This window comes from Boleophthalmus pectinirostris, unplaced genomic scaffold (assembly GCF_026225935.1).
Source record: "Boleophthalmus pectinirostris isolate CB_2022bp ecotype Guang Dong unplaced genomic scaffold, ASM2622593v1 HiC_scaffold_17, whole genome shotgun sequence".
NCBI classification, from domain to species: Eukaryota; Metazoa; Chordata; class Actinopteri; order Gobiiformes; family Gobiidae; genus Boleophthalmus; species Boleophthalmus pectinirostris.
In genome coordinates this window covers 28,179,176-28,192,420 of record NW_026571115.1, presented here as the reverse complement: position 1 = coordinate 28,192,420, position 13,245 = coordinate 28,179,176, and the positions used below count along the sequence as shown (strand labels likewise).

Genomic DNA, 13,245 nt, shown 5'->3' with positions numbered 1-13,245 from the left:
GTCGCATATGCACATGAAGCCATAGTCTACACAGCTGCAACTGAATGCTTTCTGAGTAGACGCTGTGTAGTGGCAACTGCCCTTTTATTATGTCCACTACAAATAGTTTTATGATAAAACAGCGCTGGATTTAATCCAAAAAACCGCCCAGTTTTTACCTCATGGGTAAATAGGTGGGCAGTTGGCTTTGTGGCCAATGGTTGTGTTGAGATCATGAATAAAACTGTCTCTATCATGAATAATGTGGCATGGCGCAACAGTGCTCTTCCTAGTGACGCTGTACGCTGCAGACCAACGTAAGTTGCTGCTGCCATTTAACCAAAGCCGCCGCCCCCTTTCCTCTCTCCGCTGTTTTGCTTTTTTGGACTGACTGCGACAGCCGCTTATCTAATGTGTTTACTGCGCCTGTGAGGTTAAGACTCAAAAGCAGGGTGAGTGAGTGATTATCTGCATTTTAATACATTTTAACATCCCGGAGCGCGCACTAGGACGCGCTGTCGTGCGCGCATTTCCGTGGCTGTGTCTAGAGTCACGTTCACACTGCGCGCTCCGGAGCGGACCGAGGCTCAGGCTCTGACGGGGGAATGCATTTTTAACTAGCGGGCCTGTTAACGGTGCTCTTGTGTAATGCTAGTGTTTGTCCTGGAGTAGCTTCTGTCCAGTCTTCAGGTAATGTCCCTGCTCTGGCCTGCGGACTGTAGCCTGTAGCATCACTTAGCTGCTGTCAGAATGAATGAAGTCAAATTCATTGTAATTGCCGGTTGATAGTTGGGATATTTTGGACTCCAGCTTAAACACTGCGAGCTATGAGTGTGACATTTTGGTACGGATTGTGCAGGGTACCTTAGTTTCTAATGGAGGGCTAGCTCTTCATGCAGGCCTGTGTAACTTGGGCTACTCTTATTTTATTTTTTTCTCTGATTCCCTTCCTCCATTTGCTTCTATTCTGTATCAACAAGTGTGTGTGTATGTGCACAGTGGGGCCTCTGCCTCAGAAGATACTTGTCCTTATCTGCCCTTACTGCTCACCTGGATTTGTTCCCATATATTTATATTCACCAAGACACTATTTCATAATTAACTAAATACTTTGATCAAACAAATTATTACTGAAAGCGCCACTTGGTTAATGTCACTGTTCGGTGAATATATTTCTAAAAAGGTAAAAGTGAATTTTGTCAAAGTGTGTTGAAAGTCCTTAGTGCTTGCATCATAACTTGCAATCTACCAGAGATTATGAAATCAGGTGTGCAATCAGGGTTTCTTCTGACTGTCAAGAATTCCAGTATTGTGGTTCATGACTCCAGTTTGAATGTGCGCTGTCTGAATGTAAGAGCTTTTTTATTAGTTGCTTATGGGACAAGACCAGACATGACACAACAGATTGTCCAGAAGAATGAGAGAAGACAAGACATTAATCTTGTGTTAGTTATTTTGTGCACTTTAGTTCATAATTTTGGATTTATTTTGATTTTATATTTTGGCTGTCACTCTACCACTGCTTTTTGTAACGACAGATACTCAAGAGGGGTAACTCTGAAATGGTGCCCTTCTTTTATTTGTGCCAAACGTAAACACGTGGGGGAAAATCTCACAAGATCATTTTCCACATGTGAGCACAATTTTCCCGCACGAGATCTTGTCCCATCCCTACTTTAAACATTAAACAAATTAAACCTGTCACACCTTTATGAAAAATGTATGATATTAACATTCAAATGATTTTTTTATTTTGCCCAGCATGCCGCTCCCTCGCAGCCTGTCCGTCACGTCCCTCCCGGGGATGGAGGACTGGGACGAAGACTTTGATTTGGAGGATGCAGTGCTTTTTGAAATCGCCTGGGAGGTTGCCAACAAAGGTATAAGAAGTTGCTACCATTCTTGCCATATCTGTTTGGTACATTTTTAACATTGAGTTGTGCAAAGTTGGAGGCATCTACACGGTGATCCAGACCAAAGCGCGCCTGACCGCAGAGGAATGGGGAGAGAACTATTTCCTGGTGGGGCCCTACGTAGAGAGCAATGTACGCACACAGGTGGAGTTGATCGAGCCCACCAACCCGGTACTGAAGAGGACCATTGACCAAATGAACGCCAGTGGATGTAAGGTACTACTGTATACCCCTCTGCCACTCTCAACAACTCTAAGGGTTTTCAAACTCTTGGAAGATATATTTCTACTTGCAATATTTTTAACTGTAATGGTTTAAAGGGAACATGTTACGCTATTTTCTGATCTATGTTATTATGTTGTTTCCTCGTCAAAAACATAAACAGTTGTATTTTGTTTCATTCACACATGTTCAGCACACAAGCCCTGCATATTTAAGCCTTCACTAGAATAATTTGGATGATTTCAGCCTTGAAATTGCGAGACTCTAATGAACTAAAGGTAAAAGGTAGCTGGTAACTTGAAAACTACCGCTTCATGACATGACAAGGTGGAATAGAGTGTTTTGAACTTTGGTAATGATGTAGATGGACAAGTTTTACTCAAATTTGTGTGAATGAAACAAAACACAACCCCAGGTATGTTGTTGATAAGGTAAAAATATTCTAACTTGGCTTCAGAATCATGGCCGCAAGAAGTAAGTCTTTATTTATATAGCGCTTTTTCACAGACATAAGTCACGAAGACGCTTTACAGAGCATTTTTTTATAGATTCATTATTCTTTTTCTCCACACCCGGTGATGGTAAGCTAATATTGTAGCCACAGCTGCCCTGGGGCATACTGACAGAAGCGCAAGAGTCAGTTTTGCGTAATATGGGACCTTTAAAAAGTAGGAGTACACATTGTAGATGAGTGCAGGAACATTAACATTTTGAGAGAAGACTACAAGAGTGCTGTGACTTCAGAACATGTTTGAAAAGGTCTAAATGAGATATTGTCATATATATATTGAGCCAATCTTTGTACTTTTTCACAAATCAGTTATCAACCTTAAATCTGTATGTGGCTTCTGTGACAAAATACATGAAAAACATTTATTCATTCATTAAAATAAGTTTTTCCTTCATGTTTATGTTAACTAAATTGACTTGTGAGCTATTAGCCAGGTTACTTCCTCCTTTTGTTTCATTCACACATTTGAGTAAACCTGCATTATTGGGCTGTCTACATCTCTAAAACTCAGTATGCTCTGTTCCATCTTGTGATGCTATGTAGTGGCATTTTGTTTCATAGAAATCACTAATTCCAGGGCTGAAATTATCCAAATCTTTCTAGTGAAGGTGTATGGAGTTTAAAAACACAGCGGAGCACTTCCTGTATTACCACATGACCTCACATTTTCTGTTTGAGAGAAGAACTCAGCCTAAATATGCAGGATTTGTGTGTTTAAACATGTGTGAATGAAACAAAATGTTTGTGATGAAGAAACAACACCGTGCCATCCCTAATATCTGTGATCTTTATGAAATCACAGTACATTTGTCGGCCTATCTAGTAGTGAGTTAAATATTCTCCTGGACCCTCCCCTCTGGGACACACCTCACTGTCCCTGACCACGGCTTTAGAACCCGTGACATTTTCCAACAAAGTTCAGAGGTCACATCAGTCTCTGTGCGTCTCTCTCCAGAAATAGACGGCATACTGGCTGTGCAATACTCCTCGTGCTTTGTGCCGCGTCATTTCTCTGTCCTCTAGTGTTCTTAAGGTCACATCAGCAAAGCACCCATATTGGTTTCACCTAAAAGATCAAGTTTGTTTCAATGAATGGTGATCATCAGATTCTTTCTAATAATAAATGGCTATAATTAAATTTGCCTTTCACAGCTCTACTTTGGTCGCTGGCTGATAGAGGGCAGTCCTTATGTAATTCTGATTGATGTTGCATACACCGCCTGGTCTCTGGACAGCTGGAAGAGCGAGCTGTGGGAGCTTTGTTCTATCGGGGTCCCGTGGTTTGACCGAGAGGCCAACGATGCCGTGCTTTTTGGCTTCCTTACAGCATGGTTTCTTGGCGAGGTGAGAGATCCGTGGTTACAATGCTGTATAATGATTTCTCATGGGCTGTTATTGCAAATGACATTGTGTCCCATATTGTAGTATGCAGCCCAGTCAGAGGAGCCGCCTCACATCGTGGCCCATTTCCATGAGTGGTTGGCGGGACTGGGGTTAGTGTTAACTCGACAGAGGCAGCTGCCCGTAGCAACCATCTTCACTACTCACGCTACACTGTTGGGAAGATACCTGTGTGCTGGAAATGTGGACTTTTATAACAATCTGGCACAGGTGAGCATTAGCATAATCTATAGATATCACCCTTCTGTGTGCATAGATACAGGGTATAGGGTAGTACTGATAATAATTGTAATGCTGATTTATTCTTTAATTTCTTGGGTTATTTTTCAAAGACAATACAGTAAAGTGTATTTACTTTGTTGACATGTTTCTTCAGAACTGTTCTGAAGAGGCAGAAACATGTCAACACAATAAATACACTTTACTGTATTGTCTTTTTAAAAAAACCTAAGAATTTAAAGTACATAAGAAGACAAAATTAACACACCTTTGGTCTGATTTATTCTTAATTACAAAAACATTGGATATTACGGCCAGGTTATCTATTATATTGGTGTTTTAGTGCTCGAGACAGTTACCCAATCAGAAAGCAGAATGAGTGTCACATGGGTCTTTGGTTGCCAGTTTCAATGCTGAAATTCAGTTGGGTTAAACCTAAAGGAATCTCTGATCTGAATTATGATTTGTAGCCAATGATTAATCTGTGCTAGTGCAACCTCTGCAGCTCAGTGAGTGACAAAGTGCAGGTTAAGGCACTGGCAACCCAGGTTCAGTTGTGTGCAAGCTGCATACAGTTCAGATTCTTTGCTGTAAAAGGGAAATCAAATTCTGGCACGTTCTTCCTCAGTTCAATCTGGACAAAGAGGCTGGTGACAGACAGATTTACCACCGGTACTGCATCGAGAGAGCGGCTGCACATTGCGCTCACGTTTTCACCACTGTGTCCAAGATCACTGCGATAGAGGCAGAGCACTTACTCAAGAGGAAACCAGGTGACAAGCAGAAAACTCCAGCATATCCAATTTCTCTCTTCATTTGTCCATTATTAACAACATTGACCTGCCATTTTTACTCCTCAGATATCGTCACTCCAAATGGGCTCAATGTTAAGAAGTTTTCCGCTGTGCACGAGTTTCAGAACTTGCACGCCATGAACAAGAATCGTATTCAGGAGTTTGTGAGAGGACACTTCTATGGGTACAGCTCCTCCTTATAGATTAACACAATGCTATTTAAACAACACAATCACACAGTCCTAAAAATTACAATACATTTATTTTTTGTAGGCATCTTGATTTTAACCTGGACAAGTGCCTGTTTCTTTTCATCGCTGGAAGGTACGAGTTTTCCAATAAGGGAGCGGACCTGTTTCTGGAGGCATTGGCTCGACTCAACTACCTCCTCAGAGTAAGAATGTCCCTGTGTGCTTAAAAAACATCCCTTTTATTTGTAATTCATTAAACTTAAATGTAACTTTACTTTTCACAGGTTAACAACAGTGATGTGACCGTCATAGCTTTCTTCATTATGCCAGCTCGAACAAATAACTTTAATGTGGAGACACTGAAGGGCCAAGCTGTCAGGAAGCAGCTTTGGTGAGATTTAGATATGATACTAGTCCAAATATAGACAATGATCACACTACTTTTATGGACTTATGATGTGTTCATTTTTATTTTATAGGGACACAGCTCAGACTGTGAAAGAACGCTTTGGGAAGAAACTGTATGAGTCGCTTTTAGTGTAAGTAAATGACATGATATAAAACGCTGATCTAAAATTAAATTCTTTTTCTAAGTGCGTTGTGGATGTTTCAATATGAAAAGTTTTCACTTTTATTGATCGTTACAGACTCATAAAAATTTTCATTATCATTTCTATCTAGTGGGCAGCTTCCAGATGTAGCCAAGATGCTGGACAAAGAGGATTTCACGATCATGAAACGCGCCATCTTTGCCACGCAGCGTCAGTCCCAGCCCCCCATCTGCACCCACAACATGTTAGAGGACAGCAGTGACCCCATCCTCAACTGTGTGCGTCGCATCGGCCTTTTTAACAGCTCCTCTGACCGCGTCAAGGTATGATCTGTCTGACTTTTACAACTTAAATGCTATTCTGCTAAACTGGCTTATTCCAGTTTTTAGGGTTGCACTGATGCACTTATTTCCTGAAAACACATTTAGCCTGTTACACAATAGAACCAGTTGTGTCAAGCAGCTGTTATTTATCATTTATCTTGATCACTGAGCAGCTTTGTAGAAATAAAAGTTCAAACATTTTGAGACATTATAGGCCAAAATCTGCCTGTAAATAATCTTATTACAACCAATTAAAGGCTCAATCACAATATCGCCTTAACTGATATCATGGAACCAATACTTGATTCAGCAAATGTTTCAGAATCGGCACTGATATTCCATACCAGTATCCGTATCAATGCATACATCATGTCAGTTTACCAAAACACTACAAAGAATCTCTTTCTAATCACCAACTTTGAAAGCAGTAGTTTTTAGCCTCCATTTTGGCTGCATTACCCAACGTTTCCTTTCTAAATTAGTGTATGGTGACGAAATCAGACTTCTCAGAATCAGAATTTATTTGTCATTTCAGTATAAAAAATACACAGAAATGAAACACTGCACTCAGGTCCAGGTCAACAGCAGCACAAATAATAGTAAGAATATTCTTTGAGAAATTCAAACTATGCTGTCTGTGTAAAGCATTTTGTCACATACAAACCTGTAAGAAAGAGCTGTGTGCATTCCTATATGATATATAGGGATGAGAGCTGATTGGCTGAGCGTAGGTGGTCCAACCTGCTTCACTTCTCCATATGAAAAAGTTGTTCTAAAGTTGCAAAAAAAGTTCAAAAATTGCATTTATGTGAATAATAGAGAGTTTGGGAGAGAAAGGAACTAGTTGGATAAAATAAATGCCTACTTTCTCCTTTCTTGATTTGAAAATCAGGTATCTGAGCTAAAGTAATTCAACCATTATTTAACAATTTTCCATACATAAAATACTGCTATCATGTCCATGCTATCAGTGTTAGAAATTCTGTGTAAAAGCAGCAACCTTATGAATGATCCTTATTGTTGCCTTGTATGATCTGATATTATGTGTGTTTTCCTGTTGTTTTTTTCTAGATAATCTTCCATCCAGAGTTCCTGTCATCCACTTCCCCTCTACTTCCAATGGATTATGAGGATTTTGTGAGAGGCTGCCACCTAGGGGTCTTTCCTTCTTACTACGAGCCCTGGGGCTACACACCAGGCAAGTGATTTAACATGGACATAAATGGTCAGCTTTCAGTTTGGCTTGTTTATTTTAACACATTCTTCCATCTTCAGCTGAGTGCACAGTCATGGGAATCCCCTCAGTGTCCACAAACCTCTCTGGGTTTGGATGTTTCATGGAGGAACATATAGCAGATCCCTCAGCCTATGGTATGTCGCTCAACCTGCATCATCTACTATTTGAAATGTGATATGTTGCGCTACAATGGCATTTTAAACTTAAGAATACATGCCATTTTATTAGTTTGTGTCTCAAAATAATATCTGGAGTATGAACAATTGTAAACAAATTGAATCTAGAAAGTAGGCAAGTCCATACATCTTCACCTGTCGAGTTGTGTTCATTTGTTTTCTTGCAGCAAGGTGATGACTGCTGCAATCTCAAATGATCTTAAAAAGATAATATCCAGGCACTCTCATTGAAAGTGCTATAAAAGAATTTCTCATACCCAAGCATTATATAAGAGATTTAATTATTTATATAAGATGAGAGGTTTAAAAAGCCAGAGAAGTGTCTTATATCCTCTTTGAAAGGGCATAATAACATTTAAATTTTATTAATTTATTGGATCCATATTTAGCTGAAGCAAGGTTGTCTCTATTCTACCGTGGTCCACATTATACATTTTATATTGTAACTTTTCTGGTAGGATCTCATTGCTTTGACTGAAATGTGACACAGTATGGCATTAAACTTGACCTTGTGGCATCACCTGCCTGTCTCCATGGAGGTTGAGTTGCAGGTCAGATATGCTGGAAGAACACCCTGCTCAGTTATAATTCATGTTTTTTTTTGGGGTAGTTTACAATAAAAACACCTGTAATTGACAATGTATATGTTTAATGCCATACTGTGAAACATTCCAGACATGGTAATAATGTTTCAGACTCTTGGACCACCACCAGAAAAGTTGTAGGAAACCTAACAAACATTTTCAATTAGAACGACATGAAACATAAATGGACTTCTCTTTGAATGTGCTGCTAACTCTGTTTGTGGTGCACAGGTATCTACATCCTGGACCGGCGCTTCAGGGGAGTGGACGAGTCGTGTAACCAGCTCACGTCCTTCCTCTTCCAGTTTTGTAAACAGAGCCGACGCCAGAGGATCATCCAGAGGAACCGCACTGAGCGCCTCAGCGACCTGCTGGACTGGAGATACCTGGGGCGGGTGAGGGGGGCCCACGACCACACTGGTCAAACTTGTCTCAATACTAACTTTTCAAACTCCATTCTCATACTTACTTACATTTACATACTTACTAATTTAGAAAAAAGTTTTTTTAGACAATAGTTATGTCATTATTTTAGTATTGATATTTTATATTAGAATCTAGTTTTCATACTATTTTTAATATCTGATTCTTCTCTTATACAAATACTAGACTTTACCACTCTTGACCAGATGGAGATAAATAAGTTGAAGGTCACACTGTGGAACATTGCAGGCAAACCAATATATTAACATCACTGTGGAGATTATTGGCAGCATTTAAAGTCAACTTTACTACAATCTCAGTGTCTGATTGACACTGTTTTTTTTCCCTCCCTCTCCAGTATTATGTCGCAGCTCGTCACATGGCACTGGCCAAAGCCTTCCCTGACACCTTCATTTATGACACTCAGGAGCCCACGTCGGTGAGTCTGTTTATTTATAGGAGCTAGTCTAGGGATGTAACAATATCCCTGTCTCACTGTACATAATGTGCATGCTGCTCTTCAGTACATAAAAGCTTATTGGCTCAGAGGTTTGTAGGAAAGATACATAATCTCTAATAATAAAGCCCATGAGAACATTTTGTTTCAAAAGATATTTAAAACTATCTTACGGTTTACAGTTCTATACAATTCTACTGTGAGACATTCCATAATATGAGATCACTATTACTATTTTCAGTCATGGCAAATCAAAGTTAGCCTGATTCATCAGCCGGTTTCACTTCGTGGAAACCGTCTGACCTCGCAGCATTAGGATTTGTTCGCTCAACAATAGGTGGGTACTTTTTTTATTTAACCAACTGCTATTTGGTCATGACGTATGTAATGCGTCAAATCCCATAGGAAGAAGGGCAATAATGTCTTTCCCCTTGATAAAATTCACCAAACATTCTCTTTGTTCCGACTTTAAATCATCGATCTCGGGACTTGTTGCCAACACAGAATGTCTGGCTTTGCCTACATCCATCTCGACCGCTTTGTTTACAGTTGTGCTGTACCACAAAAGGGACCCAGACAGGCGCTTGAGTTTGATGTCATGGCTTCACAGCTCTTCACTGATTGGCTGGTGCACGGTCTACAACTTCCGGGGTTCTTGCAAAACGTCTAGTGCAGGGGTGTCAAACTCATTTTGGTCCTGGGGCCATATCCAACCTACTTTGATCCCAAAGGGGCCGGATCAGAAAACTCATGGCATATATACTCCAAAAACAGCAATTCAAATATTTGTGCAGAGAAACGCAAATCTATTACAGAAATCTTTTTTAATTGGTGAAGTCTTTCTTTTACAAAATATTATAATATTATGAACAACCTGAAACTTTAAGAAAAATGTAATTTCAACACAATGTTTTAACATGAACTTGTATGCAAAAAGGAATAAGTCAATTTTTCTTGGAAAATCCTGCACTCGGCGTCCACTTTTCTCATTTTTGACATTTTGCTGATGAGTGTGTCATGGTCAACAGTCAAAACGATCATCCTTTAAGAGCGTGTGGACAGAGACAAGTCTTCATTTGTGCTGCTCTGGTGGGAGAGGCCACGTACAGAGACGCTGGAGACGCTGCTATGCTCAGCGGCACAGAAAATTACCAATATTTTAATAGAAAATATAATTAAAATATTTTAGTAGAAAATCAGCCGAGGGCCAGTTTAAAGGTCTTGGAGGGCCGGATCTGGCCCCCGGGCCTTATGTTTGACACCTGTGGTCTAGTGTATTCTGATTCCTGACCTAGTCACTGAAGAGAAATTAAAATGAGTGGAGTCACTAGGTGGCACCAGCCTGGCTAAATCAAAGCAGTATACACTTCTATTAGATCCACTAGTCAAATGATTATTTATATTCGAAATTGAGATTTTTATTCTGACTGAATGCTTCTTGTTGGAGAATATTTACAAAAAAGTGTAATATTGATTAAAAACCACAAAGTGTATACTGTATTCTTTTTGCCATTTGTTTTAATAGCAAAAGAAAGATTAAATTGATGAAGCTGCCTGGATGAGCAGCGAAAAGTTTTCACTCAAAAATCTGTTGTCCAGTTGATAGAATTGAATCTTTCTTTTGTTATGGATCATACATGGATCACCTGGATAAGGGAATACACAGACATTTGATTTAATAATGCTCCTGTCTTGTGTTGAGTCAATTATTTGCAGCCCTTTTTATTTGATGAACAGAAAATGGACTAAACCCTAACTCTGTTCTTGCATCGTTATTAGAAACTTTTTAAACCTTTCCGTATACTCCACAGACCTCCGGATTCCGGTACCCGCGCCCGGCCTCCGTGCCCCCCTCACCTGCCCTGTCCCGCCACTCTTCCCCCCATCACAGCGAGGCGGAGGACAACGAGGACGACGAACGCTACGACGAAGACCTGGAAGCGGAAAAGGATCGCGTGAACATCCGCCAGCCGTACAACTACCCGTTCAAAAACAAAGTCCCTGTCGCTGCCGCTGCCGCTGCCACACCGGTCACCAACAGCATCGCAGACAGTTACGTGAGCAGTAAGAGTGACAGGAGCAGCGAAGTGAGCAGCGAAGTGAGCAGCGAAATCAGCAGTGAAAGCAGTCATAAAGGTAGTAACAAAAGCAGCGAAAAAGGCAGCGAAAAAGGCAGCGAAAAAGGCAGCGACAAAGGGAGTGACAAAGGGAGTGACAAAGGGAGCGATAAGGAAAGTGATAAGGAAAGTGATAAGGAAAGCGATAAGGAAAGCGATAAGGAAAGCGATAAGGGGAGCGACAAGGAAAGTGACAAGGAAAGTGAGAAGGGGGAAAACTAGCAGCTAAAGAGTCAAAAAAATTGCTAGTATTGGGCTTGTCGCAAAGAAAGCATTGTAGTTAGTCTTCCTAAACTGTGCAAACCTTAAAAACCTTAATGAAACGTTCTCAAAAAGTATAGGATTTCTCAGTTACCTGTACCAGCGATGCAATCATTGGTTTGTTAAAGGCGCACTATGTAACTTTTCTGGTAGAGGGTCAGCCCATCGCCTACTCCTCTCCATTTAGATGTTATTGCTTTGCTTGAAACGTTCCACTGTATGGCATCAAACTTGTCCATGTTGCTTTTATTTCATATTTCATTCTTACTGTGAATGGGGCTGCCTCACCACAGATTTGACTTGTAACTTCACTTGGTGGCATTGCCTGCTTGTCTCCATGGAGATGCCATACAGTGGAACATTCCCTACGGGACAATAGGCTCTATTCACGCTTACGTCACGAACCAGGAAGACGTTTGGAAAGATGCGATTACAATTTCCCAGGCCCAGTTTTCTTCATCTACAGGTCATTGTAGTGTTCTGTTATGTTCAGGTAATCAACAATTACAACCACACCTCACTTTTCATCGTTTCCCCACTGACGCACAACTCTGAGCACACTGGATACATGCCATTAGAAGAGAAGAGGGTGCAAAAATTCAAGATTATTCCAAACAGCATATATGTATGCAGTCTTCTTTTACCGTTGATCACGTTTACTTTTAATAGATCCAACTTAGGTGAGCCCACATCTTTCCAAACAGCTTCCTGGTTTATGACGTAAGCGTGACTAGAGCTTATAATATAACACCGGAGATGGCAGATCCTCCACCAGAAAAGATATGTAGTGTGTCTTTAAGCGGTTATGTTGAGCTGCAAGACGGCTTAACGGGGAACAATCAGTCACAAGTGCATCTAAAATTACAATATTGTGGAACTGATACATAGAAATGTGTGTAATTCGTAGACTGAGAAAATATAGAATTAGATGTTATATTTCAACAGCAGCGGTCTTTACATTTTAAAGGTCCACTATGTAACATTTCTGATGGCGAGTCGACTGTTTACTGGTCTCCAAGAAATGTTATTGCTTCTCCTGGAATGATCCACAGTATGGCATTAAACTTATTTATCTTGTATTTATTAAATGTCAGTTGTTTTAACTGGCAGCCTTGAATAATGTGCGTTCTTACTGTGAGCTGGGTCACCTCTCCATAGATCTAATGACGCCACCAGCTTTGAGATAATTAGAAGATTCCAGGCCAAGCAATAACATCTCCATGGAAATAAACAAGTAATGAACCTCTCCACCAGCATTAAGCGGTGCACCTTTAAATATTTGTATTTTGAGACGGGCTATATCCATTGTATGCATTTCTCTTTTTGAACTACTGACACACCACTGTTGTAATTTCGGATGCGCTTGTTTGGAGCTGTTTCAGAGAACTCTAGTTACTATTAATGTGAAAGTTACTAGAATCAGTCCATAGCTTTATCTTGTTAGTCCTTGCTGTATTTTAGATATTTCAAATCACTCCAAAAAGCACTTCCTACATGTATTTTTACTTTTGCCGTGGTGGAAAGTACATGCTGCTGTAGCACTTGTCTCTTATGTATTGGTTAATGTATGACAAACTTGGCAACACTATACGGTTTTTGCGCCTTACATTTCAAAACTTGAAAAAATTCGCACTTGATCGTCTGTGTGAAAGTTGGATATGCAAAAGCTAGCCTGAATTTGTCAGTTTTGGAAAATTATTTATTTGTAAATGAGGCAATCGCGATCTAAACATTCAAGATCGTTCTGAACAGTGAATGTCTACAACAAAAAACATCTGGCAAGTTTTGGGGGGAACAAAGCAAGATGGGGCAGCCTGAAAAGTTTTAGCATTTGTTATCAACTTGATCCAGATTAAATTCAAATAAATAGTGTTTGATAAATTATT

General features: G+C 40.1%; 1 protein-coding gene across 3 annotated transcripts; it reads left to right on the top strand.

The window, feature by feature from the left end:
• The first annotated feature begins 279 nt into the window (after positions 1-279).
• On the top strand, positions 280-13,243 carry gys1 (glycogen synthase 1 (muscle)). Of its 3 annotated transcripts, XM_055152651.1 has the most exons (17): positions 280-431; positions 1,741-1,859; positions 1,927-2,108; positions 3,778-3,969; positions 4,051-4,236; positions 4,874-5,018; positions 5,106-5,223; positions 5,313-5,433; positions 5,515-5,621; positions 5,710-5,769; positions 5,912-6,104; positions 7,176-7,302; positions 7,380-7,475; positions 8,333-8,496; positions 8,883-8,963; positions 9,223-9,318; positions 10,793-10,927. In XM_055152651.1, the coding sequence occupies exons 2-16, from the start codon at positions 1,742-1,744 to the stop codon at positions 9,295-9,297; spliced, it is 1,965 nt and encodes a 654-aa protein (XP_055008626.1). In that variant the 5' UTR covers positions 280-431; position 1,741; the 3' UTR covers positions 9,298-9,318; positions 10,793-10,927. The 3 variants fall into 3 exon arrangements, with proteins under 3 accessions (XP_055008626.1, XP_020778309.1, XP_020778310.1); XM_020922650.2 differs by lacking the exon at positions 9,223-9,318 and having other exon boundaries at positions 10,793-13,243; XM_020922651.2 differs by lacking the exons at positions 280-431; positions 9,223-9,318 and adding an exon at positions 515-669 and having other exon boundaries at positions 10,793-13,243.
• The last annotated feature ends 2 nt before the right edge of the window (positions 13,244-13,245 follow it).

Excerpts from the sequence above, each read along its gene's own strand:
- gys1 (XM_020922650.2), top strand. The coding sequence starts at position 1,742 with ATGCCGCTCCCTCGCAGCCTGTCCGTCACGTCCCTCCCGGGGATGGAG. Across the intron at positions 2,109-3,777 it reads TGAACGCCAGTGGATGTAAG|CTCTACTTTGGTCGCTGGCT; the intron begins GTACTACTGTAT and ends TGCCTTTCACAG. Across the intron at positions 5,622-5,709 it reads GCTGTCAGGAAGCAGCTTTG|GGACACAGCTCAGACTGTGA; the intron begins GTGAGATTTAGA and ends TTTATTTTATAG.